At 40.9% G+C, this 18,996-nt stretch overlaps 1 protein-coding gene across 1 annotated transcript in view; it reads right to left on the minus strand.

Moving 5' to 3' along the window:
• CPSF1 (cleavage and polyadenylation specific factor 1) overlaps positions 1 to 18,996 on the minus strand; it is a 2,236,766-nt gene that overhangs the window by 602,875 nt on the left and 1,614,895 nt on the right. The window contains exon 23 of the mRNA XM_044069873.1: positions 4,588 to 4,794. Coding sequence (XP_043925808.1) covers positions 4,588 to 4,794 — 207 coding nt within the window. The remainder of the gene's footprint in view (positions 1 to 4,587; positions 4,795 to 18,996) is intronic.

Raw genomic sequence — 18,996 nt, forward strand, 5'->3', positions numbered from 1 at the left:
TGAGTAATCTTGGCTCTCCCAGTGGAAATGCTCCCTCATGGTATGCAGGGTTTCCCCAAAAGAGTAATCCTCAGGAGGAGAAGCTGAAGGAATAGATTCTTCAGCATCTGAATCCTCATAGGGAGGAATAGAGTATCACTGTTCTGAATAAGAGTCAGAGGAAATGGAAACCTGATCAGCGGAATCATATTCTGTATCTTGCCTAGGCCTCTTATCAGGAGGGGGATGGGAACCCCTGATCAAAGTAATTAGGTCTTTGACCATTTTGAGCATCTGTTTGTTAGGCATGGAAGTCTGTCCTGGAGAATGCTGTACTTGTTTCTTTGTCTTTAAAACTGTTCTAGTCTTTGTCTTTGATGCTGAAGTTGGCTTGATAAAAAGCTGTGTAGGTCTGAAAACACCCTCAGAAGCAGATGCCTGCTCAGTGGCTCCAGACCCATCTGAGGGATTAGTATCCAGAGGCCTAGCTGTCTCCACGTGGGAGTCAGAGGCGGCCTGTCGCTCTGAGGTAGTGGGTGTCAGAGGCTGCGAAAGCACCTAGCTGAGAACCGGTGACTGGCCTAGAAGAGGCTTCGTCATCGGTTTTGGACCTCGGATGCCTGTCCTTTTCTTTTTCCTTGCGCTTTTTATTAATTCCGGTCGTCGGTTGTTCCGACGGCATTATATAGTTAAACCTTCGTCCAAAATAATGAAAAGCAAAATCGTACCGATGTTTAATAGTGCGTTGGTTAAATCTAGGACAAAACCGACAACTAGCTACGTCGTGGTCAGGGCAAGGAATACAGTAAGAATGGAAATCCTTATGAGGCATTTGCTTCCCACAAGAAATACAATTGTTAACTTTTTCTGACATCGGTCTGGAGCAAGAAAAAAGTTTCCCCAACGGGGTACTTAGCTTTATAGAAGACTTCGGATCTGAAATTCAATTTCGAAAATCCCAGGAGTCGGACGACCGGCACTTGCGAACTGCTTTTGCTTCGGGCACCACGTGGCAAGAAAGACTGAAGAAAATGGCATCGGCTGCATCTTTTATACCCCTGCCGCACTGACGTCAGGAAAGAGGTGACAGCAACCGACGCCGGACCAGGACTTTGGAATTCAGGCCGACTGCGGGTAGCCTGCCAGCAGGATAACCCAAGTGTAATGACTGCAACAGTGAAACATGATGAACATCTTCCTCATTATCCTGTCCACATCTGGTTTGGTTAAGTTCTTACACTACCTCAGACTATGAGGTAAAGGATGGCCTGGAAGTCCTTCTCAGTGTCTCCTGTAGGAATGGTGAATGGATCGAAGAAGTAATCAGCTCTGGAGTGAAGATGGAGGAGCAGCAAGATGGAAATTCAGACTCTGATCTTGTCATATCCAGACAGTTTAGCACTCTTCTTGGGCGGAGCCGAATCCAAAACTGAGGAGGGTGAACAATCAGGGGATTGTTTCCTACTCTATTGCCCTTGGTTAATGATTCTCCCTTAGCCTTCTCAGGAGGCTTCTTAGAAGGAGGGGGAGCTCCAGCAGAAAAAGTAGTAGGTGGTAACAAACAATTGAGGACTAACCTGTTGTGGGGTTCATCCAGGGCATGGTGGTTGCACCTTGCAAAGATCTCGCAGTCAACATCCAAATGAGCAGAGCTCAAATATAAACACTCCGGGTGGGCATCGGAATTAGGGATCTTCTTGCCCACAGGAGGTACATTTTTTAAATCCCTTCAAATTATCCATCATGGAACATGGTAGGAACCTAGAGAAGAAAAAGGAAAAGGGAAGGAAAAATAGCAGAATCTACCAATGATGATGATAAAAGGAACAACTACCAACAATGGTAAGAAAAGGAGTAACTATACAAAAGTAGCAGTAAGAGAAAACAGATTTCAACTATGCCAAGGACGCATGAAGCCTATGTGAAAGAAGTCCTAAAAAACAAGATTAAACAAATGTCTTTTTTATGCTAATGATAATACATTGGAAGGAAGAAAAGTAGTTATAATACACTAGAAATACTTAATATGCCAAAGCTACAAAAGACCACATCCGTTTGCTGACGTGGCAAATAAAATCTGAAATAATTCTGACTAGAAGGGAAAACTGTCGGCAAAGGGAGGAGCTTGAGCTACGTAGCCAAGTCTTTAGAAGTGGACAATGTCAGATCCGAGATCGATCAGTTGAGGAAAGGATGAAAAAGACATCATTAGATCTGGAAGTTAAGAGCCATAATGGCCATGTCAGCTGAGGTGTAAGTTCTCTTACCAAACTAGCTAAAAATGTTGCTTTCTCCCTCTTTCTCTCTCTCATCTAGTAGGGAGTTCCTGGATACAGCCCCACCAGATCCAGAGATACCAGAATTGTACAAGAACCTGGTTACGGATTCAAGTGTTTATGGGAAAATTGAACCCTGAAGAAGCAGTCAGGCTTCCTGGGGGAAGTGGGTTGGAAATTTGCCTGCATGGATGTATCACGAAAATGCCTCATTCAGGAATTCAAGAACTATAAGGATAGCCAAAGGTCTGGGTTCATGCAGGCCCAGAATCTGTGTATACCTGATTTGGGCCTGAAAGATCTCCTTTGACCCCCAAATGAAGAACTTCTGCAATCTGTAAAGGGTATACCCAAAGGATAAGTTCTCAGGTGGTGAGATTGAAGACAGGTTGTCTTCAGACTTGTCAATGAACGAAGCAGAATGAGCTGATCCACCTTGGCTAGTTCCTCTGGTTCAGAGTCTGAGAAATCTGCATCTCTCTGGGGAGAAGGCTCCCTTTTCTCTTTCATCAAACGAGATTCTGAGAACAGAAACTTTCTCGGGTGCTGGCTGTCTAAAAAATATCCTGGAAAATGACCAGTATATATTGGATTTGAGACCAGGACAACTGAGGCTAGGAGAAATAGACTGCTGGATGCTTTGGTTTAGGATGTCTGGGTCTCACCCTGGGTGGGGAGTCAGAATGAAAGGCCTTAAAAGACACAGGCAGGTGGCCGTGACCTGAATCCTGTCTCCTTCAATCTCTTTTCTCAGTAAAATCTGATAAATGCTGCCCTTACCCTTGGTTACCATTAGTCAAGCATCAGATTCTGGTGCCTGCAAAGCAGCTTCAGACCCAACCAATAACAACGTGGCTTTGGCTCAAAAAGACACTGGCATGGCAGCTTGTTGCTGGGTCACATCAGAGGCCTTGCTGCATTAGTCATCAGATATGGTAGGTGCAAAAGAGTTACATTGCTACCCACAACTTCGAGCTTGGGGGGGGGGCTGTCAGACACTGAAGTCATGTCATCAGCCTTCCAAGATCTCTTCACCTTTGTATGCTTCTCCTTTTTTCTAGGGAGTTTAGAGGAAAGTCTGGTGAATGCCATTTTGTACACAGACAAATGCTTCCAGCAAAGGTTGAGTGGGTGATATAATGGCTTGCCCCTACATTTAACAGTTCTCCAGTTAAAGTAAGCATACTGGGGAAAGGTAGAAACATCATGCTCTGGATGTAGGCAAAAAATACAAAATGTATGGAAATCATGCATAATCTGTCTGTCACACCAAAGACAATGATTAACTTTCTCTCACATTTACAAATTCCAACACTAAGAAAAACAAAAAATTTTCACTAGGGTACCTATCTGGACCTGATGGGACTGACAATGCACAGATAATGAATGAGATGTTCATCAGACTGCTGCAAAAAAAACAAAAAGAATGAAGATGCTGCCAGACAGCTATACTTTATATAACCACTAATGTTCTGCTGTCAGAAGCAGAGGGAACCCATTAGGCCATGTGGGAAGGTGAGAGCTCTGGTATTTCAGCAAGCTTCTGGCTCCTGCAGGTAAAAAAATTCCAAGAACTGGTACACAAAAGTGAACTCTGAAGAACATTACAATATTACGTATTTACAAAAATTATAAGTAAACAAATTTTCAAATGAAAGGTGTAACACTTTCAGACAACGTTTACAATTTCATTACACAACCTTGACACTTATTCACTCATCAGTCAAGTAATGTTAAAACTGGTGGTGTTCAAACCTGTAAGAACTTTGTTTCCTCTGTGACTAGGATAACATTTAGGTAAACGCTGGAGCAGAAAGGATACTAGAGGCTATGAATTCAAAACACTCGATAGGCAAGCCTATTGTCAAAGAAACTTTTTTTGTTTTGTTTTAAAATAATTCATGCTGCTATAAGACACAAGAAATGCATCATTCTTGGAAAAAATAATTTTTAACACTTAAAATATTTTCGCTTGCTCCAGAAAAGCAAGTTATACTACAACAGTTTTCATCAGCCAAGAAAAAATGTTTCCTGTGTGATTAAAATGTATACCATTTGCAAGAACACCTCCAAATCAGTCTTCTAAAAAAATTAAAGGCAAAAAATGATGGCCAAACAAGGTACAGCCCTATTCCTGCAATTTCATATGAACTGAGCAGCCCCAGGTCCCATCAGGAATCCATTCCCCAATCCACCAATCTCTGAATATCTGCTATAAGATAATTAAGGACACAGCTAATTTGCACTACTGTAAAACCTCAGCAAAAGCATTATTGGTGAAAAGCCACACTACTTTTGATTAATCCAATCCTCTTATGACCATTCTACTCACCAGAAGATATGGCCTGGATCTACGATGGCCAAGACCAACCAATAGGACTTCCTTTACTAGTGGCATCTCCCCTTGACGTGTAACTTCTTCTTTCTTACCACCTTCTTGTGTGGTCTGCTGTCCAAAAGAACTGTCCACTAGCACACGTTGGCCCATGGGAAAATTCTTGTTGAGGAACACTAAGTGCCAGTCGGGCAATTGGTAAATCTACCAAACAAAACATCAAAAGTTACAAGAGAACTTGGATATGATTAAAAAAATAAGCAACGCAAAAAACAGCTGCAATGATTAATGCCTTACCTTTTCTCATGCAGGTAGCTCCAGTTTTAAGAAAGGTGACATTAACCATTTGATTCAGAAGAACCACTTGGAATCACTAGTCCTACATGTTGCATTAAGGAAAGGGTTAATCCCCAATTAAATAAAGGTATACTCATCTCTCTCAGCTGTTAAGTAATACTGTAATGATCCATCCATGAGCTATGACTTAAAATTAGCATAAAACTAAAAGGGAAAGGAAAGCCTAACAGTAAACAAGTTCCAGTTGTTCAATCAAATATTTGGAATATGAAATGGTTGTTTTTGCAGCTTAACAGCAGACTGTAGTCTCTTAATATTGAATGCATCTGACATCTGTATTTGGGAGATAGTCATACAGTATGGTGAGGGAATATGCCCTTTCCCCCACTGCGCAATCAAAGAGTCGGTACATATAAGCAGCAGGAGATATGGGGTATGAAGTGGGGCTTGTCTTCCTGCACAAAATAGTTTTTAAGTTATTTTTCATGTTTTTCATATAAGTGGATTTTGATCTTTTTATTTTGGGTTTTGAGCACTTGAGATTTCAATAAAGGACAGAACCCAGTAAACAGAGCGAGCTGCAGGTTGATTAAAAAAGATGAAATGCTCATTAGTTTGAAAGACATTAATCTTTAGAGATCACATAGCACTTCATAAATAAAAGAAACTTCCTTCTGTGCAGATGTGGTTTAATCCTAAAACCTTTATCAATAAAGAAAGAAAGACACTTTCTACAAAAGCAAAGTAAAGCTGTGTAAGTATACTTACCATAACAGCATATATTCAAATAGATCACTGTTATAGTACCCCAAGATATATGGGACATCCCACCAAGGATCAGACCAGCCTGCCAGTTTCCAAAGCTTCAAGGCACTGTCTTTGCACTCTATCCACTTTAAAAAGTCATGGGCTAGGTCATCAAACCATCAGAGTTCTTGCTCAGAAAAGGGAGGGTAGAGACCTGGCAGATAGGAATAGAATAATAAAAATCCCACATCCTAAGAAAATAAAAAAACAGCAAAACAGAGGGGGACGGAGAAAGGGCACAGACACTGCAACACTGTTTTTGTCAAATATCTACTGTTACAGAAAATTTACTTACACAACTGTACTATGTTCATCATTAGACTATTGTTGCTGTAGTCCAAGATATATAAGATGAATAAAAGAGCTTACAGAGAAAGGAAGGACGGAGGAGGAGGATGACATACTGGTTCCTGGAGAATAATAAAAAATAAAATGCCTGCTCTGAACATAGAAAAGGAGTCTAGTTTGTTGTGCATGTAAAGGTACTCATGGATAACCAATTTGCTGCCTCTAGTACATTTCTACACCATAACCTTTGCAGAGTGGGACTGGCTTTGCATGTGTCTATTTATGATGAGAATAACAAAAGCAATACCATCAGACAACCATTTAGAAATGGTCTATTTTGACACTATTTTCTATGAAGGCAAGAAAAAGGGACAATGAAACAGCTTATCAGAAGTCCTGAAGGTTTTTGTCCTATCAATGTAATTGTCATGTTGCCATCAGACATCCAGAGCATGTAAATTTCTGTTTCCCTCATTTTTAGGTTCTTTCAAGAAAATAGGAACGTGAACTGCTTGTCTCAATGTGAACTCTGAAACATCCTTAAACATAAAGGGTTTGATCTCAGAGTTACCCAATCTTTGTGAAAAAATGAGATAAGGATGACTCACTATAAAAGCTTTTAACTCAACTACTCTTCCTGTACAAGTAAAAGAAAATTTGAATCAGCCTCGGGCAGGTTTTCCAATGTAAAATTAAGATCCCAAAAAGGATCCTCATGCCTTCTAGGTGGCCAGATATATAAAACCCTTTTAAAAACCATTTCACTTAAGGTATGATAGAAAGAGGGGATCCGATTGCAGAAGAGCAGAGATGGCCGAGAGGCCAGAGCATAACAACTCACACAAATACTACAGAACCAAAGGAGTCTGAGCCTTAAAAGGATCCCAGTTCTTGTATTGGCGTAAACTAGAAAATCGTATCCACTTACCCGTATATGATTTTCTAGTAGCACATTTCTTTGTATCCTTGAATACCTGCTGCAAGTCCTCAGTTAAAAACTGCCTAAAAGGTACTAAAATTCCACCATCCAGACACACAACTGAAGCTGAATGTTGGGGTGCATCAAACAATCTCTGTCTTGTGTCAGTAAATCTATTTTGTCAGGAAGTTTGTGGTAATTGCTTGGCCATTTTCAGAAGAGGAGAAAGGAGAACCACTGTTGTATAGGGCCAGAATGTGACCACCACAATTACCCTTGGGGAGGTCTTATGAATCTTAGGAGTACCCTAATTACTAGAGGAAAGGGTAGAAAAGCAAAAGCATAAAGGAACATTCACAGTACATGAGCATCTACTTCTCTGAAGTACAAGCCAACACAAAGGGACTCTGGCTGACTAAGTTTGCAGATGATTGTAAACTGGGAGCCATTACTGATTCTAAAACTGATGTAGACATTCTACAAAAAGGCCTCAATGACACCAATGACTGGTGCCAGAACCATGACTTTAAGCCCAATACCAAAAACTGCATTGTCATTCCCTTTGGGAAAAATTTGGTGCCCATGAACTACCACATAGGCGGTAGTCCACTAAACACCGAAAGTGTGATAAGAGACATGGGGACACAGGTTGACAGCAACCTCGCCTTTGATAACCAGATTGCCACTGTAGTCAGAAAGTCCTTCCATGTGGCACATCTCATTACAAAAGGTTTCTCATCCAGGAAGAAAGAGGTCATAATCCCTCTCTACTCATCCCTCATTAGACCTATTATAGAATAAAATGCCTCACTTGGTATGTACCTCACTAGACACCTACAATTGGAAAGGCCACAAAAATACCTCACTAAGAGGATCTTAGGCCTTAGACACATGCCCTATACGGACAGACTCAAAAAAGCTCCAGCTATACTCTGGCTTTCGTCTACTTAAGAGGCGATCTCTGCTTGGCCTACAAAGCCATGTCTGACCCAGAGCTGCTAGATATGCTACACCTAAAGAAATCCCAATCCCTCCATGGCATGCGCTCTAGGGACCTAAACCTCATTACCACTATAAACAGAACATGCTGGAGGGACAAGTGCCTAACCCAAAGACCTCCCATACTCTGGAACACAGTTCCCATTCAAGTCAAGCAGAGCAATTCACTGGCCCTCTTTAACAGAAATCTTGACGAGTGATGGGCAATAGGAAGTTCACCCCGGGGATCACTTCAGTGGCCTTGTTTGACAGGGGCACTGGGAACTAACTTTGGGTGGCATAATGCCAGGGAGTCTTCTTGGGCTAGGCTTATATAGGCTCTGGGGTCATTAGCCATGTGTGCAAAGCAGTCGTGGAGCAGAATTTCTTTAACAGCCTGTTGTGGCTACAGGCAAACAGATCTACTTGAGTAATTCCTCACAGATAGATCAATTCCTTGATGACCCCAGGGTGCAACTTCCATTCAGGAGGGTCTAATCTGGTCCTGCTCAACTTGTCTACAACAATGCTTTGCTCTGATGGAATGTAGGAAGCCTAAAGAGGAAGACTGCACAGAGTCAGTAATTTCCTTTCCAGGCTACCACAACTAGTTTGCAAAGGAGGAAGAACCTGGTTCTCCCAAGTTTGTTTATGCACTACATATTACTGTGGTGTTGCCTGTGATTACCAACAGAGGGACTGGAGTCAAAAGATGATTTCGGGAATTGCCAGTATTTAACATAGCCATCATTTATTTGATATTTATCTGCTTTAATTTGTCTTGCTTGATACGCAGGCCCTGGACTTTCACCCCCTTGAACACAGCCCCCCACTTCAAGTTTGACTAATCTGTGGTGGAATAAAAATAGAGGAATGTAACGAAGAGGTCATCCACCTCCTCAATAAACGATTTTTAACTTCGACAGAGAGTTTAGTACATTCTCTGCTAAGCATCACTCCAACCTGGACTTTTACACAGCTGCATTCCTTTTTTGGCTTCCTTTTTCCAGGTAAGGGAGACTAGTTAATGCTGAGGTCATACACGGTTACAAACTTAAGCTTTTCTCAGGACTAGCTTCATACCTCTCATGCTTTTATGCATCTGTGGTTACAGACTGAGCAGGGACTGGAAAGGGAAAAAGGGGAGACAATAACAGCCTTTGGGGAGGGGGAAATCACACGAAGATTCCTATAGTCCATCCGTTTTCTTATATTGTCCTTGGTTTTAGGCAGATGCCCCATTTCTTCTTTGAACTTCAGTGCCATTGCTTTTGACATGTTACCTGTCTGTGTTTTTCTAGAAATCCTTACTCAATTTCTAGAAAAAGGAACCTGAACTGGAAGAAACATTTCTATTATATTTTGGAAAGGAGGATCGCAAAACCTGTTTGACCCCTAATTAATTCTCCTCTTTCAAACCTTTTAAGGACCTCAGCAGAGGACAAAGTAATACCTCTTTATTCAGGATCTCAGCTTGACATCCTCTGGTAAATTCTAAGAATATAGCAAAGCAAATCTTCTCATCACTGATCCAGTGGCATCTGCTCAAGAAACAGTATCAGCAGCGTGATAAGCGTATTTTAACTATCAACAGCATGATAAGCATATTTTAACGAATGTTGGTTTGCCTGAGACACAGAAAACACTAAGGAACTCAAAGATGTCTTTTCCTATGAAGAATAGTTGTCAACAATACATTTTTGCATACTGTCAAAGAAAACCAGCAGAAACTTAGATGTGAGCCTGATAATTTGCAATTCTGAAAGCTAAGTATAAACCTTCTTCACAAACCTATCAAAGGTTTCTCTCAGCTTGTCAAAAGGAACAGAGTTAACCGCCTTAAGGAGTTTGTCAGAAGCAGATTTCGACCTGGGGTTAGAAAAAAAGAATGTGTGGATTTGGGGGCACCTTATATAAGTTAATAAGACTTTCTGAAAGTAGGCAGCTGACTATCAGGCAAATTGCTGGCTGCAAAGAAAGTATCCTCTAAGACCAGCAACATGGGAGGTGGAGGAAAATCTATCTGCAACAAATCAAAATATCACTGCTGGGATTTTGGCATTTCTTTTTTTTCCCCACTGAAAGTCTTTCATACAGGCAACAGTACCTGAAAAAGAACTCTTCAGGAGGGGAATCTGAAAAATAATTTTCCTGAGTCAGATTCCCCCACATTCTGTGGAGTGGGAAGTTAAGAAACACAGTTCAAATCTAATTCCTGCCCCTCAGACTGCTAATCAGAATCCCAAAGGAAGTAAAACCTTTTCATTTTAAAATGAGGGGAAAAAAACTCAGCATTTAAACACTGAAAGACTTTAAATGAGCCACTTACAAAGCCTAGCCAATCCTTTGCTTTTATTGAAGATGGATGTCTAACTTCATGCTTTCTTTTTCTGGGAGACTTGTTCAGAAAAACAGCAGATTGAAGGATGGCCTCTTCCATGTGAATGAATCTCCTCAGAGCTCAGCAAATTAATCTCCTGGTCCCTTCCCCAATTATGGTGACAGTGGTCTTCTCTTACCTGAAAATGGGCAGCTGAACAGTTGCAGAGGACATACAAGTCTAGCCTGCCTCCTGAGTCCTTAGCTGCTTCCCAAGAGCAACACCAGAAGAACTGAGAAAAAGTGATGAGTGGTCTGAGGAATGTGAGGTGGCCACAGCAAAATTACCCATCAGGAGCTGAAGCAAAGGGAAAGCAGGACACAAGACTGACACCATCAAGATACTTTTGCTGTTCTTGCACCTTACTGAGGGAATGATCTGAGTTACCAGGACACAGGTTCACATGCGTATCTCAAAGGATGTCTGAAAGTAGCTAGTGGAGCCCTGAAGTCCAGGCTTTATCTCCTGACAGATAAGCTAAGTTTTAAGGTAATTTTTTTTTTTTTTTAGTGACAACAACCAAACACACTAGCCGCAACTCATACAAACAGACATACAAGTCAATATACAAAACACAACAGTACAAAAACAAATCAAAATGAAGAATTGTAAACATTTATTTTCCAAGTTTCAGGAAGCAAAAAATTTCAATGTGTGTAGTGGGCTCTGCATACATTATCTGTAAAATACAGCTGATATCATAAGATATCAATATAACGTGGATGGTCTACGTTAAGACACAAATATGCAACATATATATTTTAATTGTATGCTGGAAATAATCGCATAGCAAAAGAATGGAAATGTAACAATAAATGGATTTTGCATAAATAATAAATGAAGCATATGTTTAGTGCAAGTGGTATATATTAACCAAATCTGAAGTTTCCTTTGCATTTGCAATGAATCACAAACATGTTTGTCATACGTAACATTTAGTAGTCACGGACACTCAGAACAACAACAGTCTGATTTACACTAAGGGGTGAAAATAACTGCCACAGAATGCTGAAGTAATAAGCTAACATACAAGTTCTAATAATCATTAACGGTAGTAAAGTAAGTAACAGATTTCAAAGGGAATTTAAATGGGTTTTACCAATAAATGAAACAGCTGTCACTACATACATGTTCAGCATTTCTGGTTAAAGTACAACACAGTTGCACTACAATTGTATTTACAGAATGGGCAAATTGTACATTAAACCCTGACTAGAGAACAAATGTTCTCCAGCAGGGTGTTAATGTACAAGGTAATGCTCGCTAAAAATGTGTTCAATGCTTAAAAGCAACAAATAAAGGTGCCGTGAAGCTAGGACATCTGAAAAGCAAAATGCTGCTTGTTTTTTTAGGCAGCTTTGCTGTTTAGAGAGTGCAGAATTAAAATACGTTAATAAAATAAAGTGTGTATGTTTGCATGTATGTGCTTGCTTGAGTGTGCATGACAGTAAGAAGAGTGAACAAGAGAATCAAGTGACAACGCTGACTGCAAAAGGCTATCGGCACTTATTCTTTCAAAGTTAAGAGTTATGAAACTCTTAGTGCCCAGCAATAAATAAATTAAAAAAAGGAAAATTGACAGCAGGAAGCAGCAAAACTTAGGGTGTGGAAAGGAGGGGAGATGAAGCAGCCAAACCAAGGACAGTAAAGGGGGGGGGGGGGTGAGGAACTCCAAAGCCTGGCATTTTTCCCCATTCATTTGCTCATATAGATGTACGCTTTTAAATGATTTTGTGTGTGTGTGTGTGTGTGTGTGTGTGTGTGTGTGTGTGTGTGTGTGTGTGTGTGTGTGTGTGTGTGTGTATAAGTAAAAATGAAATACTTATATATGCGGACATGCTCAAATCACTATCAGTTTACTCGGTATCATACAGACTGCTTAGAGGTGATCTGTGTCTCACCTACAAGGCAATATCTGACCCTGCCCTACTAGAGACGCTCCATATCTGTAAGTCTAACTCCTTGCACATTACCCGCGATGGGCCTAAATCTAATATGCGACATGAACAAAACCTGCTGGAGAGAAGTTTGTCTCCCAGATGCTGCCCTGCCTCTGGAATAGACTTCCCATACATGTCGCTGACTCTCTTCAAGTGCAATCTTGATGAGTGGATAGGAAACCACAAATCTGTCCCAAGAATTCCACCTTTGTCCCTCAGTGACAGGGGCAACAGGTGCTGACTGAGGTTTCTTTTTGGGGATAAACTCTTGACTAGGCTTGTAAGGGCCCCAAGACCAATAGCCTAGTAACCTCCTATGATCCTCATATTTTAGATATAAAATACTTCCTTCAACAATTACATACACTACAGCACGTCTGAAACACCCGGGTGTGTATTGCTGTGTAAATAATGTTTTCCAGGGGTGTAGAGGCCCAAAGCCTCAGAACACCCCTGAGCATGCATTATTGACAAGAACACACTGCCAGTCTTGCATTATTGCTTACATAAATAATTTTGCATAAATAGAACTACAGCAAGAGTACAGCAGAACAGTACAATAAAAAGAAAAGAAAAATTTAAGTACTCATTCTGCAGTAAGGCAAACTGAAGTTATCAGTATTTACTCAAACTGGGTATGTTAGAAAGTTTAAAATGTAAAGTTTTCTGTATAAGCCTTTTTGTATTACACTGTAGCAACTACATGCCTGCATGAAACCCTACAAAGCAACAATAAATGAACACAATTTAATGTCACTGTTACCTCAACAAAAATGCTAGGCAAGCAGTCTGATACTGTGAAATATGTGTTGCAGTGTCAACCATGAATGGAGCAAAGGTAGCATAAGAAAATGACTTGACAGCACACCATATTTAGTAAAGTATGTGCTTAATAAGTTCACTGGTAGTTAGTAAGCAGGAATGTCGGGGAGACTCTTTAAGGAGCCTAGAACATATTCCTAATTGCCCCAAAATACTGTCTGGTTAAATGACTTGCTCAAGGCCACAAAACAAGCAAATGAACATGGAAAGATTCAAACCCCATATCCTTGGCACAAGAAGCAGCTCATTAACAGGTCAGAGCTTTAGTCCTCTACCATGGACTGTATACAAAATACTATCAGAACACACAAATTAAATGCTTGTAATATACATATAGACTTTAACTACCAAGGAGTTTATTGCAAAGCCATTCAATGCTAATGAGAAATCCACAAACAATACAGAGGTCCGATCATTCTATGTTTGTTGAAATGTTTGATATTATACATACGTTTTGGATGTAGTACTGATTAACACCAGCAGGCAGGAAATTGTATTTAAGACAGTGCTGATGACATGTAAGTTTAATTAATGAAATAGGCATTAGATGTACATAATTGGGATGGCATAATGGTTGAGGTTGGGAAATTTGCATAATGACTGAAATATTTATCTCACAGACTAGAAGTACTGGGTTTGATTACCACCAAGTGAAATTGGCTAGGCTTAAAATGGCCAGCAAGGGGAGCTAATCTTGTACTTACCTATAAACCTATAAGAGTATGGGGCACTTACAAGGAGCAATACCTACACAGTGTTTAGATACAAGTACTGGAATAACTGAAAGTCTAGTTCAAACAATCACAAATTAGAAAGGTGGAAGACATCCAGTGCTGGCAGCTATATCACCATGAGAAGAAAGGTGGAAGACATCCAGTGCTGGCAGCTATATCACCATGAGAAGAAAGGTGATCAGAAAAAAGTACAGCTGCATAAAATCTTATCATAACAGTAGATGTCCTTCTCTTCGCTGTTGCAGTACACTTCACTTAAGAAAACTCCTGCCAAGGATAGCCCAATGTATGGCCAGTATACCAAAGCCATTAGTTTTAACAGGTGTCATATGTCATACATATGATTCCTGAGTAGGGCATAATGGTAATGTATGGACGCAAATACTCAAGACATTTTTTACTGCCAGTCCGAACGCCATTATCAAACGTCAGTCTGAATGCCTGTCTGCTGTGCTAGTACGTCATCTTCAGATAAGTGCCCCATTGGTGTTTCTTCTCTATTTTTTCAGTATTGTTGGTACTTGTGTAACCATTTATTAGAACTTCAATTCAACGTAAATGAGTGAGAATTTTAAACTGTACAGAACATTTTCCTGTCAAATACTTTTCTTAGTTACTTGGATTACTTCACAAATGAATTTATCAAAATGTTCACTAGGAAAGATTCCATTAAAATTGGCAAATTTCTAACAAAACTTGAAACAGTACAAGAAAATAGTTTTAAACAAAATGAAATGTTGAAGGCAATGATTAAAAATTAAGGCTTTCAGATTAAATAAATAGAATCTGTACTGAATGAGATTCACTGGAAAATGAAAGACGGAGAGATTCAAACTGAATTCTTGTTGAAACAGAACTGGTGTCTTGACAAAATAGATATGGAAACTAAGGAAAGAAGATGTAATTTAAGAATCTATGGAGGTCCAACAAATAGCAGAAGGAAATGACATGATGACCTTCTTAACAACACGGATACCTCAGCTCCTGACTATACATGAAGGCTTCTCATACGGCACTGGCAAAACTCAAAGAGCAACTGGTAAACCTATACCTACAAAACCTTAACCCCCCCCCCCCCCAAAAAAAAAAAACTGTATAGTAGTTAAATTCCTGTCCTTCCAAAATAAAGAAAGAATAGTTGTGTAAAATCTTACCATAACCATAGATGTCCTTCTCTACCATGTTGCAGTATTCATCTCGTGTGGCATTTTCCACCTCAGGCGATCTGCTGTCGGCTCCTATACAAAAGCTTTTCCCTGGCTGCTGTAGGTGCATGGGACGTTTCACATAGGAACATAAAACAGGGACCATAAATGTGACGCTGGCACGCACAGACCTCAGAACTCGAAGACCACAGGAGTGGTCTGTCAGGAGAAAGTACAGTTGTGTACACTTACCATAAATGTAGATGTTCGAGTGTATTCACTGTTGCAGTCACTACATTTGGGTAATCTGCTGGCAGGTTGCCCTCAGTCGGCCTGAATTCCAAAGTCTTGGATCCTACGTCGGTTGCTGTCTCCTCTTCCATGACATCAGTTTGTCAGGGGTATAAAACATGCAGCCAACGCCATTTTAAAAATATATATATAATACGCCAGGTAGCAAAAAAAAAAAAAAAAAATTTATATATATATATATATATATATATATATATATATATATATATATATATATAAAATGTGTGTGTGTGTATATACATGCATCAATATAAACTTTACCTTCATCTACAAACAAATACACCACATAGGTTATAGAAGATAGAGAAGGAAAGATAAACTCCAGAATGACAGGGGGGATGGCGGGAGGGTAACCTGGACTGCAACAGTGAACACACTCGAACATCTACATTTATGGTAAGTGTACACAACTGTACTATGTTCTTCGTGTTTCACTGTTGCAGTCATTACAATTGGGTAGAATCCCAAAGCTATGGTTGGGAGGCTGGAGCTAAACAGCATTAGGTGAGGATATAAGGCCCTGCAGCACTGCAGTGGCAACGCCTGCCCTGGACTTAGAGAGGCAAATGATAAAGCTTTGTTAAGGTGTGAACAGAACTCCAAGTAGCAGCCACTAGAATGTCTTTGGTTGGTACTCCTCTGAGAAAGGCTGCTGAAGTAGCTGTGGCTCTGGTGGAATGAGACCTAATGCCCTTGGGCACAGGTTTTCCATGGTGTAAGCAGCAGAAACGGATGCAATGGCTTATCCACTTTGAAATTGTCTGCTTTGAAATAGCCTTTCCTTCTGATCCTGCAGCATATGACACTAGTAATTGCTCAGTTTTTCTTAGAGATTTAGTCCTGTTCAAGTAGAATCTTAGCTGTCTGTGTACATCCAAGGAATGCAGAATTCTCTCCCCCTTGTTCTGTGGATTTGGATAAAAAGTTGGCAAATGAATTGTTTGGTTAAGAGCCACACTGGAGACCACCATAGGCGTAAAAGTCGGATTTGTTCTCAGAGACACCCTGTCTGGGTAAAATATGATAAAAGGCCCTACAGCCTTGAGGGCCTGTAGCTCTGAAACTCTTCTTGCTGAAGTAATTGCTAGTAGCAGAGCTGTTTTCCATGATAAGAACTTTATATCAGCGGTAGCAGCTGGTTCATATGGAGGCAGGGTGAGCTTTTCCAACACATAATTGAGGTCCCATGCAGGTAATGGTGATCTTCTAGGAGGCCTTAAATTTTTGGCTCCTCTGAGATACTGCTTTAGTATAGGATGAGAAAAGATTGGTGGCTCTGTATTGTAATGAGCTGAAATGCCAGAGGCATGGATTTTGATTGATGAGAAAGATAGGCCTGTGTCAAGCATCTCAGTTAAGTATTGTGTAATATCTGAGGAATATTTGGTTCTGCTGTATCCGTTCCTTGTGCTTGATTCCAAGCACAGAATCTCTTCCATTTGCCAGCATAAGATTTTCTAGTACTAGGCCTTCTGGCTTCCAAAATGACATCCATCACAGCTTTACTGAGAGGTGTTGTTTGTATAGCTACATGATCAGCCATGCTGCCAGGTTCAATGTCTGTAGTTGATTGTGCAGGATCTGATTGTTTTGCTGGGACAGTAGCTGAGGTCTTTGAGGTAAGGTCCAAGCTGGGTATTGAGACAAGTTCTTTAGGACTGGGTACCAGTACTGGCAGGGCCAGTCCGGGTCAATTAGTATCAACTTTGGTTTCTCTTGACTGACTTTTAGGAGGACCGTGGGGAGAAGAGGCAGAGAAGGAAAGGCGTAAACTGATAGGTTTTTCCAACTGAAGGATAGGGCATCCACTTTTCATGCTTGTGTGTGATAAGTCCTTGTGCAGATTCTTTTCAATTAATCATTTTGAGGAGAGGCAAACAGATCTAAGTCTGGGCTCCCCCATCTCTCTGTTATCATGTTGAAGACTTGTGGATTTAGTTTCCACTCGTGAGGATCCATAAGGTTTCTGCTTAAATCATCTGCCAGTGTATTTTGTTTTACTGGCAGGAATTGAGCTTGAAGATGTATTTGGTAGGTCAAAGCTGTGTCCCACAGTGCCATGGCTAATCTGCAAAGGGGGTATGAGTGTGTGCCCCCTTGCTTGTTTATATACCACATGACTGTGGTGTTGCCCGTCTTTAGCAATAGTTGTCCTGGATGAAGTAAGTCCTTGAATGCTGTTAGGACATTTTGAACTACTAGCATCTCTTTCTGGTTGATATGCAGATGCATTTGTTTTGGGGTCCATATGCCCTGAATGCATCTTCCTGCCATGTGGGCCCCCCAGGCATAATCCGATGCATCTGTTGTTAAGGTTTGGCTGGCAGGGGGAGAGTGAAGGCCCGTCCCATGTTTTTGTGACATGCCTTTGCCCACCATAGAAACTCCTGTTGTAGGCAGGGAATGAGAGGAATCATTGCTTCCAGACCGTGAGAATGTTGACTCCATAAACTTTTCAGGTACCACTGAAATTTCCTCATATGCAGTCTTGCATATGGAATCAGTAGGATGCAGGATGCCATGAAGCCCAAAGCCTGCAGAATTTGTCATGCAGATAACTGGGTCTTTGTTGCCATTAGTTTGAAGTAAGTAGTCAGTTGTCTTTGCTTGTCTGGTGTGAGGTAAGCCATCTGGGCAGTTGTATTCTAGCTTGCACCCAGGAATGTTATCTTTTGAGCGGGTACCAGTTGAGATTTCTTTTCGTTTATTGTGTACCCTAGGCATGTTAGAAGCCTTTTCACAAATGCTACATGTCGAAGAAGAATGTCCTTGTTCTCTGCTTGAATGAGACAGTCATCTAAATAAGGATATACTTGCATTCCTCTTTGTCTGCAGAAAGCAATTACTGGTGCCAGGCACATTGTAAAGACCCTGGGCACAGTAGATAAGCCAAAAGGCAATGCAGAGAACTGGTAATGCACTGAGGTATCTTCTGCATGACTGTCTGATTGTGACATGCAGGTATGCCTCTTTTAGGTCTAAAGTCACAAGCCAAGCATTCTTGTCCAGCATGGGCAGAAGCTGCTGCAAAGTCAACATTTTGAATTTTGGTATATCCAGGAATGTGTTCAGAATAGATAGGTCCTGTATTGGTCTCCAGGCTTTGTCCTTTCTGGGTACCAAGAACAGTCTTGAGTAAAATCCTTGTCCCTGCTCTTGCTCTGGTACTTGTTGAATGGAACCCATGTCCATGAGGGATGAGACATGTTTTTGCGCCTCTGCCCATTGATTTTTTGGAAGATCTGGCCAGCCTTTTGCCTTTGGCAGGGTATGGAAATGGAACTTGTAGCCTTGTGACACTATATCTAGAACCCACTTGTCCTGGGTTATAATGTGCCAATTTTGTGAAAAAAGTGTTAATTTTCCCCCTAAGGGTGCTGCCAGGGCATAAGTGCTTGGTGCCGGCAGGGGGAAGTCATTGGGACTGTTTCCTGTATGGCTGTGATTTGTCTTCTCCAACTTTGGAGGTAGAAGCACCCCATTGCTTTGACCTTTATGAACTTTGCGCCTGGGATCTGCCTCTAGGGAGTCTGGATCTGCCCGTTTGAGGTCTGTTTGACACAGGAAAGGACCAATTCTTTGTAGGCCAGTGTCTACTAAACCTAGGTGGCTGTACCTGTAAAAAATCTTTGACAGTTTGCATAGATTTAGCTTTGTCCTCCATTTTCTTTAACACCTCCTCTGCCTTAACACCAAACAAAGTATCATGCTGTAAGGGTGCATCTAATAATTTAACTTTAACATGATCAGGCAGATTTTGTTCCTTTAACCAAGCATGCCTTCT

Source organism: Protopterus annectens, chromosome 4.part0 (genome assembly GCF_019279795.1).
Source record: "Protopterus annectens isolate FY-2018-M chromosome 4.part0, PAN1.0, whole genome shotgun sequence".
Classification (NCBI taxonomy): Eukaryota; Metazoa; Chordata; order Ceratodontiformes; family Protopteridae; genus Protopterus; species Protopterus annectens.